Here is a 27,882-nt window from a genome sequence, read left to right as displayed (position 1 = left end):
ATGAAAGAAAAGTCACGAGATTTTGGGATGTCTTCTACAAGTGCCGCTCGGGCAAGGTAAAGGTGGTTTGTTTATTATGTTTTATTTAATTGATATTTGGTAGATATTCTATTTTAATTTGTATTAATTATAAGCATTTTTTGCATTAGTTTCATTTTGGAATTTGGATTTGGTAAATATTCTATTTAGTTGTTTTGTTTTGTTTTGATATGCTTAAGTATGCATTACAAGGTAGAAGTCCACTTTATAAACAAGTTTTTACATTAAATTTTTGCATGAACAAAACTAAGTTAACACAGACTATAAATAGTTATTATTAATTGAAATGCACTACAAGAAAAACGTTGAAATCGTCGAATTTACCGCCTGTAATAGTGTTAAATTCGTATGGTTAAGTAATTACCGGTGAATTTACGTTTCTGATGGTAAATTCGCCGGTAATACTTAGAGGGAAACAAAAAATAAATTGGCACGTCTTTTATGAGGGTCGGATTTACTGTCGGATTTTAAACTCACTTAGTGAAATGTTGCGTTTTGGTGACCCGCAATAGTTTATCATAGAATTTTCTAACGGTAAATCCGACTGTGACTGGGCCATAAAATCAAAGTGCTAACCCTCTTCTCTCGTTTGAATTTCACTCTCTCTCTAACCCTCTCGCCTCCCCCTCTCTCTACTCCTCTACCCCTTTGCCCCTTCTCTATCTAACCCTCCCGCCTTCTCGGTTGTTGCCGCCTCTCCCTTCTCTTTCTTCCTTTCTCTCTCTTACCCACTTTAACTCAGCCCCTGTCACACAATCCCTATTCCTAGCTCATTCCGACTAGCTTCCAACTCTGGCGACCGTTAGCTTGCCGCTTCTCCCACCGACAATATTATAGTGCCGTTGTAATTTATTTCATCTTCTTCGCTCCTTTCCGTTTTGGCAACCTAGATTATTACTCTATTTTTAACTTCTGTTTCAGTTAATTTTAGTTTCATTAATCTGATTTCTAGTTAGTTAGTTAGAATTAATTTTGTTAGTGGATTTTAAGTGGTTAGGATAGGTTAGATTAGGTTATTAGGTCCTGAATTGCCGAAAAATGTTTGGATTATTTGGATTATGCTTGGTTGGTACTGGTTTTAAATTATTTGTTGCTGGTGTTGATTGTTAATTTAAAATTAGGACTATCAATTACTATTTAATCTTGATTTTACATGTTTAATGTTGTGCACGCCAAGTATTCGTCAATATGCCTAAGAACTTTTAATGCAATTTTTGGTCTAATTCTTGAAGGTCTATACTCGTTTGCATGTTATGATTGTTACTTCAGTATGGTAGCATCCGCCTAAAATCATTGGATTTATCCAACAATGCACTTTCCATTGAGAAGCAGTATAGCAGGCGTAGGGCAAAGCATGGGAGATAGGAGCAAGGGGCAGCACGCATGGCAGCTTTTGAGCATCGCGATGTGCATGATGACAGTGTTAGCCACACGATTCCCAGCCATAGTCGCATGCTTTTCATCGCTCGCTAGTTCGTGGTGTTGCATATCACCAAAAATAAATTAATGTTAAAATTAATAAAATTAAATGACATACACTGCAGCACGCAGCATGCCAGCACCTCCCACACTTATTTCTGCCAAAATTTAGGAAGCTTTTAACTTTTTCCATATACTTATTTCCGTGGATCACTTGGCTTCCTTCTCTTTAAAATCTTATACGATCCGTATTTTGCTTCTACCACCAATATATCGCACAGAGAAAAAAAGAAAATGGAAGCAGCATGGCCTACTATTGTTATCACTGCTGCCACAGTAGTTGTGTTGCTTTCATGGGGATGGAGGATCCTCAATTGGTTATGGCTGAGGCCAAAGAAGCTTGAGAGGTTGCTAAGAGATCAAGGCCTTCGAGGCACACCGTACAAGGTTCTAGTTGGAGACTCGAAAGATTTTATGAAGATGCAAAGTGAAGCCAGAACCAAACCCATGAACACCTCTGATGATGATATTGTTCCTCGTACGCAGCCTTATGTCCTACAATGCTTCAACAAATACGGTACGATATGTCTAATTGTTAGTTATGGAATTGTGTTATCTAAATTAATTCGGTTTTTATTTTGTATCATCTTTCATCAACATTGTTTTAGATACTCATAGAAAGTGATATTCATTGGTAACAAGGTTATTTAAGATCAGAGTTGATTAAAAGGACGAAGTAGTGTCCAAAGCGAATTTGATGATCGAACTCATGATATCAACTGTTAATCAATTGAACTCTAGCTAATAAACTTATGACTGGGTTTAACTCACTTTCAACTTTATTTATGATATACATATATTATGGAATTTCACCAACTCCTTTTGAGTGTCCTAAATTGTCTAAGTATGACAATCATATTTATATAAAAAGAATTCTCATTTAGAAATTAATATTATTTTATAATAAACTTATTAATATGCGTATTGTAAAAATTATGAATATTCATATATTTTATTAACAGATATCTTTATATACATAATCTTGAGTTTGAAATGTAAATTTTTCATTAGCTTTTTTTTTTTAATTATTTTATACTGAAAATTTTTTTATCACAAAGATTAAATTTTAAGTTTTTTAGCAATAAAAATTTTGATATTATGTCATAAAATTATTTTTTTTTAATTTAAGTAAATCAAAAGTTACATAAATAATTATATATAAAATGAGTTGAGAAAATGACATTCGTTATATGCCCATCCACTCTTTTTTTTTTCCCTTCAAAGTGTCATATATATTTTCAGGTCATGTATATGTGTTGTACTGTGTCCATTTATCATCTTGTATAATTTAAACGAAAGAAGACGTGTATTTTATTTATATCTTAACAAAAATAATATTTAAAATCTTGTATGTATATTTCTATTGTACATATTTTTTGTGGTTTTAAAGATAATTTTTTTTTATTTTTAGCAATTATTTTTAGTATAAAAATAATAAGTATAAAAAATATACACTCGTTTTTATAAGTTCATAAGTGTCATTTATATCATATGTCATATGATGTGAACAAAAAAAGAACTAAAGAATAGAGAAATAATATCAATCGGAAACTTTGTTTTTTGGACTTAGGTTCGGTTCAGTTTGAATAAGCAGATTAATTAGGTTTTTTTTTTTTAAATAACTTAAATAATAAATAGTTATATTAAAAATAGCTTATAAATAAGTTATTTTGTATTTAGATTTTTAATACTAAAAATATTTATTTTATAAAAATATGATAAAATATAATAGTATTATGAAAAAAATTATTTTTTTTATCTTTTTTATAAGTTCTTAAATAATTTCTTAAAAAAATATAATTTAATTTTAAAAATTATACTAGACATTAATTCTACTATTTTTCATAAGTTAAAAATTCAAAAAAATTACTTTTAAAGTTTCTCAAACGCCCTTAAGCCATCTTTAATTAACATGAGAACATAATTAATTTGTCTAGCAAGTTTTAATTGTTGTGGTCATTCACCAGAAAGTTATTAGTTTGTCTTATTTCACGGTACACATAGATACCTAGTGAAAATAATTATGCTACACACTATATGTATACTATGCAATAAATTTTGTCATAGCTTGAAAATAGATGTAACTGAGAATTCAAATTTTAAGAATGATTAAATATGTGAAGAACCTGGTGAGCCAAAACCGTTAGCAATTTTTGATTGGTTTATTTGAGTTAAAAAAGTATTTAGTTTTTAAAAAAATAAATATTTTTATTAAAAGTAAACAATATTTTATTTAAAAAAAAAATATTTTAAAAAATTTATCCAAATATAAAAGAATCTTTTTTCTGTTAAAAAAAATCATTTTAGAAAAAATAAATTGGACTAATTTTTTAAGATATAAAAAGAAACAGTGTGTAATTCACTGAAATGAATAATTGGTATATTTTTTTTATATAAATTTAAATTATTTTTTTAATTTTAAGTAACAAATCGGACCTTAAAATTAGAAAACTAGAAAAATGTGAGATTAGATTTTATAATACACAAATTGAAAGGTCTAATTTGTGTTGGAATAATTTTTTTTTCTTGCTATTAAGTAAATCGGACTAATTTGTACATTTAATTTTCCTTTAATACTAAAATACGAATTTGAGAGTTAAATTTGTATGTTCAAAAAAATTTAAAATAAAAAATCTGAATTCAACCCTCAAATTTCTGTATTTGAAAAAAATATTGAAAGTCACAATCCTAACCTTCAATTTTATGCTTTCCACATGAAAAAAAAAACACACAAATTCTCCACATTGTTTGAAACACCATTGGAAGTCTAATAACAAAAATAAAAAGCTGACAAATTGAGAAAGAAAGAGGAAGAGAGAATGTTTTTCAAATAGTGAAGTGTCAGTGTAAAAATTGATTCAACTATCTAGAAAATGAAAGTTCTCACTTTTTTACACTGCAGGATAGTATTTTATATAACAATCATAGGAGGATATATTATTGTTGTGTAAGTTAAACATTAGTTTAGTTACAAGTAGTAATAAAGCAGCAGCTAAGCTAGTTATGAAATGTAAAGAAGCAAATAGAAGTTAGTTAGCTTTATGTATATATAAACATTTTTACTTTTTTTTTTTGTAGAGTGTGGTTCACTATTATTGAATTGTAACTTTTGTTTCTTTTTTCTGATTTTCTATGTGTTTGTCATCTCTCTCTTCTCTTTTTTTATCTTTTTCGTCTTTTTTTTCTTGGGTCAAAACTCCCCGAAATTTTACATGGTGCGGTGAGCGTTATGTGACTCAACTCTATTCTTCTGAATCTCCTTAATTCTTGGCTCCTTGACGAGAGGAACTTTTGCGTGGTCTAGAAATTTGTGGATAAATCCTCGTTGCAAGTATAGTTTCTAAACCTTCAAAAGTCCTTTCATACAAATGTTGTGGTTGTCACAAGTAACAAACCCCTTTGAAATTGATAACCGAGTATTTAAACATCGGGTCGTCTTCTCAAGGAATTGCAGGGAGGTGTTCTTATTATTGGTTATGAAAAAGTGTGTTTTTGGGGTTTTGGATTAAGGTAAAAAGTTAGTTGAATGACAAGAAAGATAAAATAATAATAAAAATAAACTCTTGGCAAGGTACGAAGAACTGGAAGTCATATCCTAGTTATCCTTATCAATTGTGCTGAGAATTGGATTTTTCTCCCACTTTGTTAACCTCTAACTATGAAGGTAAGTTAAGTGGATGAATTAATTTCGATTCCTCGAGTCCTAGTCTTTCCTTGGGAAAGGCTAGAGTTATTGGAACTCGAATTAATTCTTGAAGAATTTCAATTTTCAATCAACAATGAGTTTGATAACTCAAGAGTCACCAATTAATCAACCAAAGCCAAAAGGGAAAAATCTAAATTATTTATATAAATAAAAGAAAGCAATCATAAATCTGAAATACCTTAAATAATATTAATTTAAGAAAATCATAACATGAATGTAGCATAAGCCAAATAGGCAACATAACTAATATAAGCATTAAAATATCTGAAAGTAAGAGATAAATATAAAGTAAAAGAACATTGAACCTGGGATTGAGAATCACTCCTAAAACTAAGAGAAGTCCTAAATCCTAATCCTAAGAGAGAGGAGAGAACCTCTCTCTCTAAAAACTACATCTACTCCTAAAATTGTGAATTGTGAGCTTATCCTCATGAATGGATGCATTCTCCCACTTTATAGCCTCTAATCTGTATTTTCTGGGTCGAGAACTGGGTCAGAAACAGCCCAGAATTCGCTGGTTGCGAATTCAAACACGCTGATTTTCGCCACTGCGATGAGTCCGCGTGGATGACGCGATCGGGTCGCCTAGAGTCAGGAAAACTATAGCATATTATATATCAAATCGAAGCCCCGGACGTTAGCTTTCCAACGCAACTGAAACCGCATCGTTTGGATCTCTGTAGCTAAAGTTATAGCTGTTTGAGTGCGAAGAGGTCAGGCTGGACAGCTTAGCAGTTTCTCCAACTTCTTGTATTCCTTCCACTTTTGCATGCTTTCTTTCCATCCTCTGAGCCATTCCTGCCCTGTAATCTCAGAAAACACTTAACACACATATCAAGGCATCTAATGATAATAAGAGAGGATTAATAATAAGCAAATATAAGATCAAAGAAGCATGTTTTCAATCATAGCACAAAATCAGGAAGGAAAACGTAAAACCATGCAAATAGTATGAATAAGTGGGTAAATAGTTGATAAAATCCACTCAATTAAGCACAAGATAAACCATAAAATAGTGGTTTATCAACCTCCCCACACTTAAACAATAGCATGTCCTCATGCTAAGCTCAAGAGAAACTATAAAGATGAAGAGGAATGGCAGGATGTATGAAATACAACCTATCTATATGAATGCAACTACATGAAAAAATGTTTCTACCTACTTGGTTTAAAAGTAAATAAGTTCTCCAAGAATAACTATGAACTGGATTTCACTAATTCAAATCATAAAAATGAAGTACAAATAGACTTGTAGAAGAAAATAACTCATGACAGCCGGGAACAAAAAATCGAGCTTCGAACCCTCACTGGAAGTGTATGTACTCTAATTACTCAAGTGTTTTAGGTTCGATTCTCTCAATTCTTCACTAACCTTGCTTTCTAAGGCTTGCTCTTCATCTAACAATCAACATAAATTTAATGCACAGATACACATATCAAGAGGTCTTTTAAGGGTTGTAATGGGGTTAGGGTCAAGGTAGGATTGTATTTGGCCAAGTGGACTAAAATCTGAATCCTTAATTAACTTAAACTTTCCACCTAACTTTAGACAATCCATGTAATCATAATACCACATCTAACCATCCATTAACCATGTTTTCCACATATTCATGCATTCTAATTTCAAGTACAGTACATATGCATTGTTTTCAACATTTACTTTGGGGCATTTTGTCCCCTTTTTCTTATTTGCTCTTTTTTCTCTTTTTTTTATACATATTTTTTTCTTTTATTTTTCTCAATGCATATGATTAAATTATTGGATGCATGAATCATGTCCTAAACATTTTTTTTTCACATTTTCAGAAAATTCTAACATACTCAATTCTCAAACCAAATGTTTCCAAATTCACTTCCCCACACTTAATTTATGAGCACTCTCACTAGTCTAAGCTAACTAAGGATTCAAATTAAGGACATTATTATTTTTCGCTTAGAGTTAATGATGTGCTAAAGTAAGGAACAAAGGGGTATAATAGGCTCAACATTGGTTTGCAAAGAATAATGAAAAGGTAAGGCCATATGAGTATGTAAGCTTAGTGAAACAAAGGCCTCAATCATGTAAGTGTATGCATACATCAAACCATGAAAATATAGAATCAAGCAAGACAAAGATCACAATTTTAGAGAGAAAAACACACATCAAAAATAAATTATTGGTTGATAAAATGCAACCAATCAATTAGGCTAAAAAATCTCACGGGTTTCTTGTGTTCGAGCTCTAGACCATGTTCCAATATAATATTTTTTTCAAACAAGTGTAACAAAAAATTTTATTAGTGAAATGCTCTTAAAAAGGTTTCTTGAAAAAGAAAATATTACTTCAACCAAGTGGTAAAATGTGCAAAAAAATCAAACAAACATGCAAATGCAACAACTAATCTACAAAGAAAATTTAAACATTGGTGTTGAGACAAGAAAGTACTAACCCATGGAGATCGGTATCGACCTTCCCACACTTAAAGATTGCACCGTCCTCGGTGCATGCTAAGATGTGCAGGTGGACGGGCTGTTCCAACTGGTGCTCTTCTTCAAGAATTGTGCAGATGGACTTGTCTTGTCTCCCCTTAAGAGGTTTTTCCGCTCCCTTCGTGGTGGCCATCCTGAAAGAAGAGGGAAAAGAAAAAGTAACCAAAAAATAAAGATAAAAAATAAATAAAATATGGGTGTTAATGCCAGATAATAAGGGTCTCAATTACATGGTAGCTACAACATGCAAATGAGAAAACAGTAGAAGTACATGGCAAATCAGGAATGCAAAAATTTGCAAAAATAGGGAAGAGAGTGTGGGTAAGGAGAGATAATAAAAATTCATGTCAATGTAAAAGTAATACAAGTATAAAAGATTGGCATTGATATAAATAATATTACCTATCCAGAATAAAACAAGTCACTAAGCACCCAAAATAATTCAAGAGAAGATGCAACAGTTAAATAAGAAAAATTTAACACCAAAGGAAAAATAATGAATTTAGAAAAGAAAACAAAAATATGCACAAAATTAAGATGCAATGAATGAAATATGCAAATAAATTAAGTAAAATAAAATAAAAGATAAGAAGAATGAGAAGGGAAAGAAGGGAAGAAGAAGTAAGTAAGAAAGGAGGGAGGAAAAATTAGGATTCGGGGAGAAAAGATAAGATATTTGGCAAATTAGGATAAGCTGTGCGGCGCAAGCGACGCGGTCGCGTGGGGCACGCGGTCGCGCGGCTTGCGCTTAACTACTTGACGCGGTCGCGTGACCCAGTTTATGCTGCTGGCGCGAGGGCAGCCTCGCGCTCGCACAACTCTCTGTTCAAAAATCATTAATTGCCAAATATTGGGTGACGCGATCGCGTGGGTGACACGATCGCGTGGATGGCCATTTTTGGAAAACGACGCGGCCGCGTGGGGCACGCGTTCGCGTTGGAAGGCTTGGGCTTCCAGCACGAGTCCAGCCCAATTCCAGCTCAACTTTCGGCCATACACCCTTGTTACGTCGATTTTCATGGCACGCGGCCGCGTGGGGACACGCGGTCGCGTGGGAGGCCAAAGTTCCCACATGACGCGGTCGTGTGAGCGACGCGGTCGCGTGGGGTCAAATTATGCTAAAGGCGCACCTCCAGCCACGCTTTCGCGTGACTCTCTGTTCAATTCTTTTCTCCCCAACGCACTAGTGACGCGGACGCGTCAGCGACGCTGCCGCGTTGCGTGCGTGTTTTTTTTTTTTTTGTAAAATGCAGAATGCAATGCTTAATATGAATGCTATGCATGATTCCAGGTTCAATAAAATAAAATAAAATTCAAAAACAAACAAAACTAAATAAAATTAAAATTGAAAAAGGAACGATCATACCATGGTGGGTTGTCTCCCACCTAGCACTTTTAGTTAAAGTCCTTAAGTTGGACATTTGGTGAGCTCCCTGTTATGGTGGCTTGTGCTTGAACTCATCCAGAAATCTCCACCAATGTTTGCATCTCCAGTAGCCTCCGGAGTCCCAAACTAAGCATGTAAAGCCCTTAAGAAGCTTCAAACAGATTCTTAGGCTCCCAGGGTAACAAGTGTCAGAGCAGATTCCAGGATCCCAAATCTTGCTTTTACACCCATCCTTGTCGGGATCTGTATTTTTCCAACTGGGTGATAAGTAATTTGAATTCTCACTGCAGCTACCAAACAGTTTTCTAGACCCATTCAGTTGAGCTTTACACCAATCTTTGCGTTTAAACTTAAAGCTTCCAACCATAATGAACCTTGCAGGATAGTTCTTACCACTGACCATCTTCCTCTTACTCTTAATACCACAAAGAGTTCTAAGTTGACCATCTGTCTCCAGTAGCCCATATTCAAGTGGAATTAGAAAGCTAAGGGATATGAATTTTACCCACTTGAATGTTGTGAAGGATGATGGCAACTTAGAGGGAGGTATTTTTAATGAAATTGCAAGCTCCACTCCCTTGTGCTCTTCTATGATAATTACCACCTCTTTGCAAGCTTCTTCAATTTCAACATCTTCCTCTTGGTAGCTTTCTTCCAATTCAATCTCCTCTTCATTGCTTTCCAAGGGCATGGGAGGTTGTGCTTCTTCTTCTTGAATCTCCATCTCTTGATCAACCTCTTCCAAGTCTTCAACTGTGATATGCCTTGGAGGTTGTACACCCTCCTTAACATCAAATGCAATCGTCTTGGAAGGAGGTTCTATGTCTTGACTTTCCCATGGAGATTCAGCATCTCCTAAGTCTGCAACCACTTCTTCTTCTTCGATAATTACAGCTTCCTCCACTTGTTCCAGTACAAAGTCATGCTCCGTATTGTCCACTGGAGTTTCTAATATCTCCTTCATGCTACGTTCTTCATTAGATTGCCCACATGAAGCCATGGGAGCACTTTGAGTGTCCGAGCGTCGGGAACCTAATTGACTTATCGCTTGATTTAGTTAATATAGAGTTGCATGAAATCGATCCGCTGCTTCCTTGAGATGATCCCTTGATTCTTCCTTCACTAATTTTTCAACCACTCCTTCGACTTCAAGGGTTTTTACTACCTTCACCTTTAGGGCCTCCTCTAGCTCCTTATGAAGTATGGATTTGCAAAGATGATCCCTTCTCTCTTGTTCTATGTCAATAGCATCATTGAGATCATGTTGCTCTTAGATTGATGGATGTGGGTGCTCTTCCATGGATGGTGGTGATGGGATGGAGAGATCATTTTGTGGTTGACAAGGAAGTGCACTAGAGCTTGAGGGTTGATTGTTGAAGGTATTTGGTGGTCCGATTTGGGCGAAGAGAGCTTGTATAGTAGAGTTTAGATCGGCTAGTGCTTTCTTCATGGAGGTTTGGGGTGGATAGGAGGGTTCATTTGGTTCATAGGGTGGTTGGTATGGTGGATACGGGTTAGGGTCATATGGAGGTGAATGGTTGTAGGTGGCTTGTGAGTATGGTGGTTCAAAGCTGTGTTGAGGAGAGGGTTTATAGGCATATGGTGGTGGTTGTTGATAGTCCATTGGAGGTGGTTGTTGCCATGAGGGTTGATCAAATCCTTGTGGCTCCTCCCATCTTTGATTGTTCCAACCTTGATGCCTGTTCTCATTGTAATTTCCTCTTCCTACAATATAATGGTAACCAGACTCATAGCCAAAGGGGTGAGAGTTCATAGTAGTAAATAAAAATTAAAAACGAAAATAAAAATAAATTTAAATTAAAAGGTTATTTAAATTTTGAATTTGAAAATTAAATTTTGAAGTTTAAAATTTGAAATTTTGAAATTTAAATTTTTTTTGAATAAGATAAGGTAAGATTTTTGAAAAAGATTTGAATTTTGAAGTTTTAAATTTGAGATTTAAAAATTGAGTTTTAAATTTTAAATTTTTGAATTTAATGAGGAAAGAGAAAAACAATAAAATGACACTAAATTTGAAATTTTTAGATCAAAACGAAAAAAACAACTAAAACAACTTGAAGGTCAAGATGAACACGAAGAACAACTTGAAGATCAAGATGAACACCAAAAAAAAAATTTTTTTTGAAAATTTTTTAATAACTAAATAAAAACCAATAACCTCTTAATTTATGAAAAAGCAAAAATAAAAACAAAAATAAAAACAAATAAACAAGTAAAAAGCAAATATTTACAATAACCAATAATAAGGCACACGTTTGCAATTCCCCGGCAACGGCGCCATTTTGACGAGAGGAACTTTTGCGTGGTCTAGAAATTTGCGGATAAATCCTCGTTGCAAGTATAGTTTCTAAACCTTCAAAAGTCCTTTCATACAAACGTTGTGGTTGTCACAAGTAACAAACCCCTTTGAAATTGATAACCGAGTATTTAAACCTCAGGTCGTCTTCTCAAGGAATTGTAGGGAGGTGTTCTTATTATTGGTTATGAAAAAGTGTGTTTTGGGGTTTTGGATTAAGGTAAAAAGTTAGTTGAATGACAAGAAAGATAAAATAAAAATAAAAATAAACTCTTGGCAAGGTATGAAGAATTGGAAGTCCTATCCTAATTATCCTTATCAATTGTGCTGAGAATTGGATTTTTCTCCCACTTTGTTAACCTCTAACTATGAAGATAAGTTAAGTGGATGAATTAATTTCGATTCCTCGAGTCCTAGTCTTTCCTTGGGAAAGGCTAGAGTTATTGGAACTCGAATTAATTCTTGAAGAATTTCAATTTTCAATCAACAATGAGTTTGATAACTCAAGAGTCACCAATTAATCAACCAAAGCCAAAAGGGAAAAATCTAAATTATTTATATAAATAAAAGAAAGCAATCATAAATCTGAAATACCTCAAATAATATTAATTTAAGAAAATCATAACATGAATGTAGCATAAGCCAAATAGGCAACATAACTAATATAAGCATTAAAATATCTGAAAGTAAGAGATAAATATAAAGTAAAAGAACATTGAACCTGAGATTGAGAGTCACTCCTAAAGCTAAGAGAAGTCCTAAATCCTAATCCTAAGAGAGAGGAGAGAACCTCTCTCTCTAAAAATTACATCTACTCCTAAAATTGTGAATTGTGAGCTTATCCTCATGAATGGATGCATTCTCCCACTTTATAGCCTCTAATCTGTGTTTTCTGGGTCGAGAACTGGGTCAGAAACAGCCCAGAATTCGCTGGTTGCGAATTCAAACACGTTGATTTTCGCCACTGAGACGAGTCAGCGTGAATGACGGGATCGCGTCACCTAGCATCAAGGAAACTATGGCATATTATATATCAAATCGAAGCCCCGGACGTTAGCTTTCCAATGCAACTAGAACCGCGTCGTTTGGATCTCTGTAGCTAAAGTTATAGCTATTTGAGTGCGAAGAGGTCAGGCTGGACAGCTTAGCAGTTTCTCCAACTTCTTGTATTCCTTCCACTTTTGCAAGCTTCCTTTCCATCCTCTGAGCCATTCCTGTCCTGTAATCTCTGAAAACACTTAACACACATATCAAGGCATCTAATGGTAATAAGAGAGGATTAATAATAAGCAAATATAAGATCAAAGAAGCATGTTTTCAATCATAGCACAAAATCAGGAAGGAAAACGTAAAACCATGCAAATAGTATGAATAAGTGGGTAAAGAGTTGATAAAATCCACTCAATTAAGCACAAGATAAACCATAAAATAGTGGTTTATCACTCCTCTTGTCAATTTTTTTTCTCCCTTTCTTGCTTTTCTTCTCTTCTCATGAACTCACATGATAGGGTTTGATAGGAGCTTGCCTACTTCTCTTCCTTAAATCAACTCCGAATTGAAGTAGCAGTTCCGATCAATGAGACCAAAGGAAGAAGCTTCATCAATGTCACACAATTAAGAAACTGCACGCTTGGTGAATGACGGAGGAAAAATGTGAGTAAAGATTTTCACAAAAATTATCGCATTGCAAGCATAGTTCTAAACTGATAATTAAACCTCAGCCAATATTTAAATTTTTTGTCACAAGGACAAATCCAATAAAATATTAATCGAAGTATTAAATCTCGGGTCGTCTCTCAAGGAATTGCAGGGAAGTGTACTTATAATTGGTTATGGAAAAGTATTTTTGGGGTTTTTGTGATAAGAGACAAGTCATGTAAATAACAAGAAAATAAAATAACAACTAAGAAAAGTCCTAGCAAGGATTGAGAATTGGAATTTCTACTCTCATTATCATCATCAATTGTGATGGTAATTGCCTTTTGCTTTCACTTAGTTAACCTCTAACAATGAAGAAAAGTCAAGTGAGCAAAATCAACTTAAATTCACAAGTCCTAATCAAAGACTAGATTTAGTGAAGTCTAAGCCAACTAGCAAGTCTCAGTCATCAATCAACAAAGGAATTTTGATAAGTCAAGAGTCTCTAATTGATCAATCCAAGTTAAGAACGTAAAAAACTAATTTAAAATCCAACCAAACATTTTATCAAACACTTGGAAGTCATAAAATAAAAACAGAGGAAACTAACAAGACATAGCAAAATCTAAGACTAACCAAAGCAAGGAAATAACAATAACAAGGCAATTGAATAATAAGAAATGTGAGACATAAATTGCTTTAATGAAAGTTGAGAGTAACACATGAGTTCATAAACTAAATTAGCAAAATAAAGGAATCAATAAGAGAAGTAGATAACTAAAGTGCTAGAACAAATAAGAGTAGAAGAAAACTAAATTAAAGCAAGGTAGAAATCTGAAATTGAGAAGGAACAAGACTAAAAAATCCTAAAACCTAGAGAGAGGAGAAGGGAAGAGAAGAAGAAAGAAAGGAAGAAGAAAGAAGAAGAAAAGAGAAAGAAAGAAGAAGAAAGGCATAAACAAGGCGCGAATGCGACGCGCGCACATGGGTCACGCGTGCGTGTAAAAACAGAATCAGGCATGCGACGCGTGAGTGTCGTCCACGCGTACGCGTGGATGCCCCAAAATGAAAAATGATGCATGAGCGTCAGTCATGCGTACGCGTGACTACTCGTCATGCCAGACGCACGATTCCAGAACAGTAGCAGCCCAACTCTCTGTTTGTAGGACTGGACAATCAAAATTTTGAGTCGACGCGAATGTGTCGTCCACGCCCACGCGTGGATGGCAAAAAATGTAAATGACGCGTACGCGTCAGTGACGCGCATGCGTGGAGTTGGCTATGCGCCTAGCACCCCACCAGCGCGGTCCTGGCACAACTCTCTATCTAGGCCGCGCTGCCGCACCGTTCTAGCACGGTTCGGGCACGAACCAGTTTTGGGCGTCGACACGTACGCCAAACATTATTATAAGCACAACTTAAATCAAATAAAGCCAACTAAAATTGAAAATTAACTTATTACCAATGTAAATAAAAGGAAAAATAGGAAGAATTTACCATGGTGGGGGTGTCTCCCACCTAGCACTTTTAGTTAAAGTCCTTATCATGGTGGCTTGTGCTTGAACTCATCTTGAAACTTCCTCCAACGCTTGGACTTCTAATAAGCTCTAACAATTCCAAGTGAATTCACCAAGCCTTGATGAAGTTCTTCACAAGCTTTGAGCTCCCAAAGTTGATCCTCTTGTATGTCGGGATCCCAAATCTTGTTTCTACACCCGTCTTTAAGTTGATTATCATTGTTCTAACCGGGTGGAAAGTAATCCGAATTCTCAGTGAAGTACCCTAAAAACTTCCTAGACCCAATCAATTGAGAACTATACCAACCATTGCAATTAGGCCTTAAGCTTCCAACCATAATGAACTTTGAATGGCAATTCCAACCACTAACCATCACCCGTTTTCTCTTAAAGCCACAAAGATCTTTAAGTTGTCCATCCGTCTCAAGCAAACCGTATGCAAGTGAAAAATTAAAGCTTAAGGAGTAGAGATTTACCTACTTGAATGGAGGGACGGATGGTGATGGCTTCGGGAGAGATGTCTCCAATAGCGGCCCTGCCAATGTATACTTTACTCTCTTGGACTCCTCTTTGATGATCTCCACCTCTTGACAAGCTTCTTCAATATTAACCTCTTCTTTAAGTCCAATGGGAGAGGATTCAATTGTAGATAAAAACTCATCAATTATTGAATCAATCTCATGATCAACCTCCTCAAAGTCTTCAACCATGATATGCCTTGGAAGTTGTACACCCTCCTCAACATCAAATTCAAACATCTTGGAAGGAGTCTCTATGACTTGAAGTTCCCATGGAGGTTCCGGATCTCCTAAGTCTTCAACCACTTCCTCTTCTTCGATAATTTTGGCTTTCTCCACTTGCTCTAGTACAAAATCAATCTCCTCCTTGATGTCTTCTATCTCTTGACAACTTTCTTCAATTCCCACTTTCTTGTTAACTTCTTCCAACTCTTCCTCATTGATCAAGTCATGTGTTAGAGGGTGTATACATTCCTCCTTAACATTGGTTTCACATCCGATGGATGAAGCTTCAACAAGATTCCTATTGTCATTTGGTGTAGAGTTGTCTTCAATGATGGAACTTTCCGCTTGTTCAACCTCCCCTAATTTTTCAACTATTCCTTCATCTTTAAGGGTCTCTCCTACCTCCACCTTTTGGGACTCCTCTTGCTTCTCTTAAAGTATGGATGCGTGAACCTGATCCATTAGGTCTCTAAGATAATCCCTTCTCTCTTGTTCCATGTTACTGGCATAATTGGGATCGTATTGCTCTTGGATTGATGAATATGGATGAAAAGGAAGTGCTCTAGAGCTCGAGGTTGAGTATTGGGGTTAGAATGTGGATTCACACAGGATATAAGAGCTTGGAGAGTAGAGGTGAGACCAGTGAAAGTAGAGGTAAGTGTGGTTTGAAACTCTCTTTGCCCTTGGCGAATAACACTAAAGGTATCATATATGGGAGCTTGGGGTTGATTTCATTTGTTAGGAGAAAGGGCTCATAATGTGAATGTGGTTCTTCTTGATAAGGATATGGAGATGGTGTATATTGAGGTGGTGGTTCTATGTAAAGTTCATATGGTTCATATGATGGTTGGTATGGTGGATAAGGGTTTGGATCATCTGAAGGTGTTTGGTAAAATGGAGCTTGTGAGTATGGTGGTTGAGGGCTATGTTGAGGAGGGGATTCATAGGCATATGGTGAGACTTGTTGGTAACTACAAGGGGGTCCACCATAGCTATTGGATTGATATGCATCTTGGAATGGCTCTTGCTCATAGTACGTTGGTGGAGGTTGTTGCCAAAAAGGTTGATCATATGCTCGACGCTCCTCCCACCTTTGATTGTCCCATCCTTGATGCATGTTCTCATTGTAGCTTCCATTCCCTACAACATAATTTGAACCAAACTCATAGCCAAAGGGGTGAGAATTCATAGTAACAAAAGAAAATAAAAACAAAAACTAACAAGAAATAATGAAAATAAACTCCTAAAACTAGAAAAAACTAACAAAGAAACAAAAAGGCAAACATATTCACAATATTCACAATAACCAATAATAAGGCACACATTTGCAATTCCCCGGCAACGGCGCCAAAATCTTGACAGAGGAAAAATTTTGGTAAAGATCTTCACAAAAATCATCGTATTGCAAGCATAGTTCTAAACCGACAATTAAACCTCAGTCAATATTTAAATTGTTTGTTACAAATACAAACCCAATAAAAAATTAACCAAAGTATTAAACCTCAGGTCGTCTCTCAAGGAATTGCAGGGAAGTGTACTTATAATTGGTTATGAAAAAGTATTTTTAGGGTTTTCGTGATAAGAGACAAGTAATGTAAATAACAAGGAAATAAAATAACAACTAAGAAAAGTCCTAGCAAGGATTGAGAATTGGAATTCCTATCCTCATTATCATCATCAATTGTGATGGTAATTGCCTTTTACTTTCACTTAGTTAACCTCTAATAATGAAGGAAAATCAAGTGAGCAAAATTAAATTAAATTCACAAGTCCTAATCAAAGACTAGATTTAATGAAATCTAAGCCAACTAGCAAGTCTCAATCACCAATCAACAAAGGAATTTTGATAACTCAAGAGTCTCTAATTGATCAATCCCCAATGTTTTCTATAATTGCAGCACGTGACGCTCTGTCACGTGTACACGTCAACCACGCGTATGCGTTGATGAGATTTGTACTGGCAACGCGTACGCGTCGCTCATGCATGTGCGTCGCTATCAGATTCTAAAATACTCCATTTCTTGTGTTCCTTCCACTTTTGCATGCTTCCTTTCCATCCTCTAAGCCATTCCTACCCTGAAAAATCTGAAATCACTTAACATACATATCACGACATCGAATGGTAATAAGAGAGGATTAAAAATTAGTAATTTAAGGCCTAGAAAGCATGTTTTCAATCATAGCACAAAATCGGGAAGGAAAATATAAAACATGCGATTTATATGCATAAGTGTGAGAGTAATGGATAAAATTCACTCAATTCAATATAAAATAAATCGTAAAATAGCGGTTTATCAGTGAACCCAGGATCTGATAATGTTGATCCAAATCAGGCTTCTCAGCCTCCGATCTATTATTCTCTCAAATTTCGAATCTTCAAGCCCAGATTCCACGACCATTAATAAATGTGAGTTCTGATCTTTCAAGCCCCTTCTTTATTCCTCCATGTGAAAATCCTAGCATTTCCATGGTCAATGTAGCTCTCACTCCTCAAAACTACAATTCTTGGTCACGCGCTATGACTCTGGCTTTGAAATAAAAAAATAAATTTGGTTTCGTTGATGGTAGCATTCCAAAACCGTTAGAGTCTGATGCTACCTTTCTTGCGTGGGAAAAATGCAACACTTATGTGCTATCTTGGTTAAGTGCGTTGTTTAGTGAAGAAATCTAAACGTTATTTGGAATGAGAATGCTACAGATATTTGGCGTGATTTACGGCATCGCTACTACCAAGATGACATTTTCAGGATCCCAGAATTAGAAGAAGAACTATTCTCAGTCAAACAAGATGAGCTGAGCATTAGGGCTTATTTCACGAAATTAAAGGCAATTTGGCAAGAACTTGATAGTTTTTGTCTCATTCCAACTTGCAATTATGGAAATTTTTGTACATACGATTTTGGTGTCATTCGAAACTACAAAAAAGATAGATATGTGGTGTGTTTCTTGAAAGGGTTGAACGAGCAACATGCGGTAGTCAGATTGCAGATCATGCTAATGAAGCCTCTGCCAAGCATCAATGATGCTTTTACCCTTCTCACTCAACAAGAAAGACAGTTGTCCATACCTAACATTCTTGAATTTAAGGTTGTGCTTGCTACTCAAGTCACTCACAGTGCTGCAATAAAGTATCCAAATTCAGCTCCTAGTGGTAGAGGAAGGGGAAGTCGAGGTAGGGGTGTGAGAATTGGCCGAAACCCCACTCGTGTATGCTCATATTGTCACAAAAGTGGACATTTAATTGACACATGCTTTAGGAAGCATGGGATCCCCCTCCCCCCCCTCCCACATGAAACAACAACAACATAACTCAGTGGCTATGAATGTAACTATCGCTAAGAGTGGTGATATCAATACTCAAGGCATCTCTCAACAAGAAGAGAAAAACAACACCAGATTCTCTTTCACCCAAGATCAGCAACAAGCATTACTTGCATTAATCCAACAAGGCAGTTCATAGCTTCTTGGTGGTTCTCGCAGCAGGCTATACTCAGTCCAAGAGTGATCATTCTCTTTTCACCAAGTGTCAAAATTGGAAATTCACCGCAATTCTTGTGTAAGTAGATGATTTAGTTATAGGTGGTGATGACATGAAAGAAATTAATGCCCTCAAAGCATTGTTGGATGCGAAATTCATCATCAAGGACTTGGGACAACTGGAATTTTTTCTTGGAATGGAAGTAGCTCGTAATAGCAAAGGCATCTCTCTATATCAACGCAAATACACACTCAACCTCTTCAAAGATTTTGGCATGATAGAATCTAAACTTGCTTCAACTCCTATGTGTTATAACACTCAAATCAGCAAGAATTCAGGGACAAGATTAGAAGACACATCCAAGTACCGACAACTTATCGGACGACTCATCTATCTAACAAATACTAGACCCGACATCTCCTTCGCAGTTGGCAAGCTTAGTCAATACCTCGATTGCCCTACCAATTCTCACTTCAAATCAGGCATGCACCTTCTCAGATACCTCAAGTCATCTCTAGCAATTGGCCTCTTCTTCAGCTCAAATTCTGATCTTTCACTCTCTGGCTACACGGACTCGGATTGGGCCACATGCTCAGACACACGATGCTCGATCTCTAGCCAATGTTCCTATCTTGGTACCTCCCTTATTTCGTGAGAAAGCAAAAAGCAAGTCACGGTAGCTCGCTTATATTCGAAAGCTGAATATCGGCTATGGCTTTAGGCATGGTTGAAGAATAGTGGCTCTTGTACTTGTTCAAGGACCTCAGAATTGACTATCCCAAGCCATTTACCTTGTACTGCGACAATCAATCTGCCCTCCACATTGCAGCCAATTTGATCTTCCATAAATGCACTAAACACATTAAAGTCGATTGTCACATCACAAGGGAAAAGACTTAGGCTGGCATCCTCAAACTCCTACCTATCTCCTCCTCTAACCAAACCGCTAACATTTTCACTAAAACTTTGGCTCCTGGACCTTTCAGCCATGCATATTCCAAGTTTGGACTAGTAAACATTCACTCTCTAGTTTGCAAGGGGGATGTAGGAGAATGTATTATTATTGTGTAAGTTAAACTTCAGTTTAGTTACAAGTAATAGTGAAGCAGCAACTAAGCTAATTATGAAATGTAAAAAAACAAATAGAAGTTAGTTAACTTTACGTGTATGTAAACCTTTTTACTCTTCTATGTAAAGTGTAATTCACTATTATTGAATTATGATTTTTATTTTCTCTTTCTGATTCTCCGTGTGTTTGCTATCTCTCTCTTCTCTTTCTCTCACCCTCATCTCTTTCTTCTTATTAGGTCACAACTCCTGAACTTTCACAACAACCATCTTCTCTAACTTTGTATTGCTTGTTGGCAAATTGGCATAGACATTTAGTGACTAATTCTAAAATAAAATAATTCTTATATGAAGTTCTTTGTATGTGGTATACAGGAAAGAATTCTTTTTTCTGGTCTGGAGGAATACCAATAGTGATAGTCACAGATCCTGAACTAATCAAAGATGTATTCAACAAGATCTATGATTTTCCAAAGCCAAATACAAATCCATTGATCAAATTATTGGTTAATGGGCTTGGTGGCCATGAGGGTGAGAAATGGAGAAAACATAGAAGAATAATCAATCCTGCATTTCATTCAGAAAAGTTGAAGGTTGTTTTCACTACATATATCTAAATTTAAATGATGAGTATGAAATTTCTTCGTTCCTCAATTTTGACATGGCATAATTTGCAATAACTTGAGCTCGTAATGTATATGTTAGGAATAAGTAACACATTTTTTTCTTTTCTTTTTATAGAAACTTATTTTGATTTATTTTTTCTACATTGCTTCACAGATTATGATACCAATATTCTTCAAAAGTTGCAATGACATCATAAGTAAATGGGAGAAAATGATATCGTCGAATGAATCATGCGAAATAGATGTGTGGCCTTCTTTTCAAAATCTAGCCGGTGATGTTATCTCTCGAGCAGCATTCGGAAGCAGCTATGAAGAAGGAATAAGAATATTTGAACTTCAAAGAGAGCAACTTAAACTTACCATGGAAGTTGTGATGAAAGTTTATATTCCCGGATCGAGGTAAGATTACTTTTCAAATCAAATGTGGCTTATAATTAATGCTAGATACTGATGTGTAAATGACATTTACGTTCAACACAATGGACACATAAAATTAAACATTGTATCTTGACTTCTTGAGACACAAAATGCATAAACGAAAAAATTACTACTCCCCTTTGTTAAAATCATCAATTCAAAGCAAAATTCACAAATCTAATCATCATCAAGATTTCTTTTCTTAAAATTGGAAAAAGGCAAAAAAGAAAAGAAAAGATAGAGATATAGAGAGACGATTAAATATTAAAAATTTGACATTTTTATGAGGACAAAATAAAAATAAAGATGATAAAAAATGTCTTAATTTCAAGTTTCAACCAAATTTTGTATCTCAACTTTTGATGAGGGCAAACAAATTTCTGTCTCTCTTTCTATAGATTTTTCTGTGTCTGTTTTTTTTGGTATTTGTGTCTCAAGAATCGAGACACAACCTTAATACTTGAACAAGAAGATGCAGTGTAATAATAATTGCAAATTGAATAGGAAAAACTATTAAAAAAAAAATGAGAAATTTAGGTGTATAAGTGATTTTAAGTAAAGGAAAAGTATAGGTAACCAACAACATTTTTGAACAATGTGTAAACAATGTGAATTAATAGGCTTAAAAGAATAAATTTAATTAGTAGCATTAAATTAGAGTGTAGTGTATTTTTATTTGATTGGTGGTTGTTCATGTTGTTCAAGATAGTCATTGTTTACCTAACACTCCCCTTAACTAAATATCGCATAAATTAGGGGTTTTTCTTTTTTATTTTGTTTCTTTTTCTTCCAAGATAATAATGTCTAAATAATATAAAAAAATAATTTGATAATCAAGTAAAAGTTAGGGGACCAATTTTATTATAGGGTGAAAATTGGAAATCTAATTTGATTTATAAAAACAATGTTTCTACTAGCTAGCTTATGTAACATTTCATCACGTCACTTTTTTGTTAATGCCGTTATCCAGACTAATAACGAAGAATTTACTTGATTTACCCTTTAAAGTAGCAAGAAATTAATTTGATTAATTTTTAAATTGAAGAACAAATTTGATTATCAAAGAAACAATTATTATTATAAAGAAAGTTACTTTCAAGAAAGATAAATCATTACTTCGGGGGTAGAAAGTTATTATTAAAAAAAAAAAAAAAACAGTCTGAAGCAAACCAAAAAGAAACTTAACCGGAAAAAAGAACAGATTAAGTCCATGATTATATATATATTTGTTATATTTGTTTTAGTATCGAAACAAGAAATAAATAAATAATTTTGATAAAAAAATCAATAAAGAGTTATAATGAATTTTGTAACATTATTAATTATTTAATTACTAAATTAAAGTTTTCTAAATATAAATAGAACTGTTTGTAAATTTTTATAAAAAAGTAAGTTGAAATAAGAAAATATTGTGCTTGTGTTTTAGTTTTCTCTTTGTTTTAATTTTATGGTTTTGTATTATTCCTTTATTTCAATGTTTAAATATATAGTCTAATTTGGAACAATTATTTTCGATAAAAAGTTTTTATCCCATGAATATTATAACAGGTAGACTTTAAAATTGAAATACAGATAATGAATAGTTAAATATATAAGGAAAAAACTATATTTAAGGCGATGAAAATAAAAAGAGAAGAACAATTAAAAATTAATTTTTATTATTTTGAATTAATATATTTCCGATAATAAGCTAATCAATTTATTAGGGATTCAGTTTTCATATATAAATATAGTTTTAATTTAATTTCAAATACCAAATTTTTTGTATGTTCGTCACTACTTTCTAGTACTAGGACAATTGAAATAATTATAAGATTAATTATGTTTATTTGCAGGTTTTTACCTACTCGTAACAATAGGAGGATGAAGGAAATTGACAGAGAAATAAAAACTTCACTTAAGAAAATAATTAATAAGAAAGAGAAAGCACTAAAAGCAGGTGAGACAGCAAAAGATGATTTACTGGGTATATTGTTGGAATCAAATCAGAAGGAAATTGAAGAGTATGGAAAGAAGAAGAATAATGGAATGAGTGTTGAAGATGTAATCGACGAATGTAAATTGTTCTACTTTGCGGGACAAGAGACGACTTCAGTTTTGCTGGTTTGGAGCATGGTGTTACTCAGTAAGCATTCTCATTGGCAAGCTCGGGCAAGGGAGGAAGTCTTGCAGGTCTTTGGTAGCCAGAAACCACACCTTGATGGCTTAAATCGCCTTAAGATTGTAAGTATTCTGATTTGTGTCCTTGTGACATTACTTGCTATGTGTAGTTAGATGTCAATTTTATCCGCATCCGTAAATGATGAATGGGAGAGGATATCAATCATATCATGATCCGAGTGAATCCGAGTTTGACTCGATCCAACATTTTGACTAGACCACTTATTTAGACTCTTACCAGATTTTAAACCTGATTAAAACTTAATATTTTCCGGTCAAACAAAGACTAGATTGAGAGTATAATACTAGAGCATGAGTCACCATCATCACTGCCCTTCTTCTCCTCCTCCATCATCAAACAAAGACTAGGTTGACTACTGTTTGTTGAGTCTGGAGTACGAATTGAAGATGGAAGAATTGTGGAAGTACGAATTACAAAATGCTGTGTGTGTATGACTGTATATCCTCTTATTTACTCTCCGAACCAGTCTGGGTCTGACTGACCCAAACCTTGAACCTAACTCGGTTGAGTGATTTTAGACCGAAAAGAGTTTTTATACTTTCAATTCAATTACATCTAAATGAAACCAAGCCAAATTTGTCCAAATCGACTGGGTCCGGGTTTCTTCTTTAGACCGAATCTTGTTATTTGCAATCACACGTACAAATCATAAATTTACTAAATTTATATATATAAATGTATATATACTTTTCATTTTTATTATTCTTTGTGTTTTTGTTATGCGTAAAGCTTAATATTAATTGTTAATTTATCGTATATTTTATAATTAAATTTTATTATGTTATTTTTTTATTTCTTTTTATAATGGTAGATGTCTAAATAAATTTGTGAGTACAAAATCACCTATAAAAAATTATAGATGGAGTTACTTTTATTGAACCATAAAAGATTCAATGTATCTCCTTTTTGATATTTTAATATAAGTTTAATTTTGATACACTGACAGTATAAAAACGTTTTATATACCATTGTGTAATTACATTCGTTTTTTTAAATGATTATTCATGTAATTAATATAAAAGATAATTATTTTTACTGATATGATATTACATTGGATGCATATGTAAAACTACTTTACACTGAAAGTGAATCAAATAAAATTAAATTCTTTTAATATTAGATAAATAAAATTTTGAATTATTTTATTTTTTTAAAAATTTTAAGTATTAAAAAGACAAATTGAAACACCTTTTACTCAACACTTATTAATATAAATCTCTTATAACAGGTCACTATGATATTATATGAGGTTCTCAGGTTATATCCACCAGTACCTGGACTTACTCGAACTACCGCCAAAGATATAAAACTTGGAGACCTAAATTTGCCTGAAGGAGTGCAAATTTTCTTCCCAATTGTTTTGATTCACCATGATTTCAAACTTTGGGGTAATGATGCAAAGAATTTCAATCCTGAAAGATTTTCAGAAGGAGTATTTAAGGCGACAAATGGCAAAGCTTCTTTTTTGCCATTTGGATGGGGTCCTAGAATCTGTATTGGACAAAACTTCTCGTTATTAGAAGCAAAGATGGCTTTATCATTGATTCTACAACATTTTTCATTTGAACTTTCTCCAGCTTATACTCATGCTCCGATGACTATGGCTTTACTTCATCCACAACATGGTGCTCATATCATTTTACATAAGGTAAAAATAAAAAAATAATAATATGCTCATCGACGTTTGATTTTCATAATGTACTAATAATATACTATTTTGTTGTAAAATACTAATGGGAGTAAAGGCAAAGAAAAGATGATAAAAGAACACCATTATTAGTATGTTCTGATATGTATGTCTTATACTTGACATTTTATAACATTTACAATCAATTTAACACACTTGCAATTTCTCCTAAGGTTGCTTCACTTTGTGTCATCGTGTTTTGTTAATATTTTGGCAGGTTTAGCTTTTATTTGGGTAGTCTATTTAGAATGATTCCCAATCACTTTCATCCACATAATTATTTAAGTTGACACGTGACTCATGATTTAGAGGCTATTTTGGCCCATTTTAGTCCACTCTTAGAGAATTATGAGTCAAGGCTTGAAGAGAGATAAAAGATAACTTATCATATAGTCACTTTTGATATTTTTTTAATTTATATTACTAGTGAGAAAAACTCCAACTTCTCTTTAAATTTTTTAAAATTTTACTTTAAATATCTACTTTTGAATTTTAATCTTGTTTAATTATAGTTTTGTTTTTATTTTCTTGTTCCTCTAGATACAGTCTACACTATTTTGTTTAGAATTTCTTGTTAGTTTATTATAAATTATGTGAATTCTTAATTTTCATTAATAAATTTGATATTTTATATTTTATTCATACTTATTTGAGTTATTAGTGTTAAATTTTTATAGTGGATAATTGTAGTTTTTGTTAATTCTTACAATTTATAATGTTTTATTTTTACGTACACCAAGTGATTGATGAAATGTTTATATTAGTTATGGAGTAAATTTTTCCTTTCTTAACTTACAGACTTGTGGTTGAGAACTTGATAACCTTGGGTTACTAATACCTAATTTTGATTCATAATTTAGCATTGTTAGTTAATGTTGTTTTCATTAACACTAATTTTTTACTAAATTAAATTAGTAAATTGATTAGGATTTATGAATTAATGCTAATTATGCCTACTTGACTTTTCTCAATGTGTAAAGATTGATGAAATGAGATTAACTCTTAACAATTTTGTGGTTATTGACAAAAATAGGGATCCTTAAGCCTCAATCATAGCTAAAACTCTTTTAGCACTTAAATTTTCTCTTTTATTAATTAATTGTCTTAATCACTTCTTGTTTAATTTAGTTGCTTCTTAGTGTAGTTTTCATTTTAATTGTTGTCCTTTTATCTCATACTTGTTTATTAGTTCTTTACTTGCTTATCGATTCTATTTTCTTGCAATTTAGTTATTAATTGCCCTTTTTAGTTTTTAGTTATTAATTGCCCTTTTTAGTTTTTAGTCAATTTAATTTTTCGTAATTGCGATCAATGCAAACCCTCCAACTTTCATAGCCAATCCTAATGCATTACATTGTGAGTCCAAGAGAAACGACACGGATCTAAACTTTCGATTATTAATTTAAATTGTTACATTTTAATCTAAATTTGACAGTGTTAAATTCTAGTTTAAAACTATATTTACAATAAATTTGAGCTTTTTAACTTTAGAATTTTTTAAATCGGTATTTAATACTTATCAAACTTTATGATGATGATGTACGTAGAAGGAGGAGTGATGGAAGGAGGAGAAGAGATAATGAAGGTAAAATCAAAGAGGACAGAATTGAAAAAGTGGAGGTTAAGATTTCAAGGAAAGTGTAATCCAAAAGCTTATCTTGAGTGAAAATTAAAAATTGAGCAATTATTCTCATGCCATATTTACACCAAAGAGAATAAAATAAAGGTGGCAGCCACAATTACAAAAGGAGCGGCTTAGATATGAAGAACTATTAATGGATAAATGGGACGAAATGAAGAGGTTGATGAAAAAGAGATTTATCCCTTCCCGTGATCATAGGGACCTTTATAATAAACTCCAAAGACTTTCACAAGACAGTACGAGTGTGGATGAATATTTCAAGGAGATGAAAGTGTCTTTGATTAGAACCAATGTGAATGTAGATAGGAAGGGTACTATGGCATGTTTTTTAGGTGGCTACTCCAATGAAGATTTTATGATTGTCATTATGTGAAGATATTTCATTTTGACCATTAGATAATAGATTGTAGAGCTTGATTTTTATTTGAAGTAAAAATGTTACCTTTATTTAAAATGTTGCTAAACAAATAAGTTACACTTTTTAAACAAAGATCATTATGAAAAGATGTTTTTGGCATCTTCATGGGAGTAGTTCTCTGTTTTTTAAATGGGCTGAATAGTGACATTAGAGATGTGGTTCGGTTACAAAATTATATGGAGTTGGAAGATTTGGTACACAAAACCACTAAAGCGCATTAACAATTAAAAAAAAAAAGTACCATGAGAAGGAGCTCTTCTAATTTCAACTCTTCAAAATAGAAGGAAAGAAATAAGGAGGAGGGAGATATATAGTTTTTCTAGCGATCCCAACGGTGCATCTCAAAGGATCCAATTCAAGTTCAATGAGATCCCTAAGAAGACAAGGAATAGTGAGATATGTAACGACCCGGTTCATTAAACTATAAAATTCATATTTTTAATTTTTTTATTAAAAATTAATTTATTGATTAATTATTCGCTAATTTTACGGAGTTTATACGTCGCCTCGTCGCGCCCAGCTTGCCGCCGTCGCATCCTGTTGCTGCCACCGTCATCGTACGTCAAAGGAGAGAGAGAGAGAGAGAGAGGGAGAGAGAGAGAGAGAGAGAGAGAGCATCATCGTGTCGCGCGTGAGGGAGGAGAAGGGGAGCCGCCGTTGTTGTCGAGCGTCGCCGAGGAAGGAAGGAGCACGAGCTGGAGGAGTGTTGCCGCTGTTTGTGTGTCGTCATCACCGCTGTAGCATCCTCCATCGGCGCTGCATTACACGAGGAAGAGTTGTTGTTGTTGCTGCGAAAGGGGTTTGGAGCTGTGGTTGTGACTGCCGCATTACGGGCCGAGGGTAAAAGGAATTTAATGCGTTTAATTATGCAAATTTCAGTTAACCGAGGTAAAGGCGCTTTCCTTAAACTCATTTTATTTTCAAGAATTGTTATAAATCGATATTGATGCAAAATTATATTTTTTGTAATTATGTGAGTCTTATGGATTGAACTGAGTTATTTTAGATGAATAAAAATATTTTTTGATTGATTTATTGATCGATTGAGAAAGCTGAATATTCTGATTAG

At 33.9% G+C, this 27,882-nt stretch overlaps 1 protein-coding gene across 2 annotated transcripts; it reads left to right on the top strand.

The window, feature by feature from the left end:
• The first annotated feature begins 579 nt into the window (after window positions 1-579).
• LOC112772971 (cytochrome P450 72A68) lies at window positions 580-26,822 on the top strand. Of its 2 annotated transcripts, XM_025818002.3 has the most exons (6): window positions 580-2,035; window positions 20,217-20,434; window positions 20,622-20,866; window positions 22,720-23,107; window positions 24,295-24,714; window positions 26,301-26,822. In XM_025818002.3, exons 1-6 carry the CDS (start codon window positions 1,753-1,755, stop codon window positions 26,310-26,312), a joined length of 1,566 nt encoding a protein of 521 aa, XP_025673787.1. In that variant the 5' UTR covers window positions 580-1,752; the 3' UTR covers window positions 26,313-26,822. The 2 variants fall into 2 exon arrangements, with proteins under 2 accessions (XP_025673787.1, XP_025673786.1); XM_025818001.3 differs by lacking the exon at window positions 26,301-26,822 and having other exon boundaries at window positions 24,295-24,871.
• The last annotated feature ends 1,060 nt before the right edge of the window (window positions 26,823-27,882 follow it).

The sequence above is a fragment of the Arachis hypogaea genome, chromosome 18 (assembly GCF_003086295.3).
Source record: "Arachis hypogaea cultivar Tifrunner chromosome 18, arahy.Tifrunner.gnm2.J5K5, whole genome shotgun sequence".
Taxonomy (NCBI): Eukaryota; Viridiplantae; Streptophyta; class Magnoliopsida; order Fabales; family Fabaceae; genus Arachis; species Arachis hypogaea.
Note: the sequence above shows the minus strand (reverse complement) of the source record. Positions and strands in the feature narration are given on the sequence as shown.

Coding starts and splice junctions, on each gene's coding strand:
- LOC112772971 (XM_025818001.3), top strand. CDS start 1,753: ATGGAAGCAGCATGGCCTACTATTGTTATCACTGCTGCCACAGTAGTT. Junction 2,036..20,216: donor ACAATGCTTCAACAAATACG/GTACGATATGTC, acceptor TGTGGTATACAG/GAAAGAATTCTTTTTTCTGG. Junction 20,867..22,719: donor GTTTATATTCCCGGATCGAG/GTAAGATTACTT, acceptor GTTTATTTGCAG/GTTTTTACCTACTCGTAACA.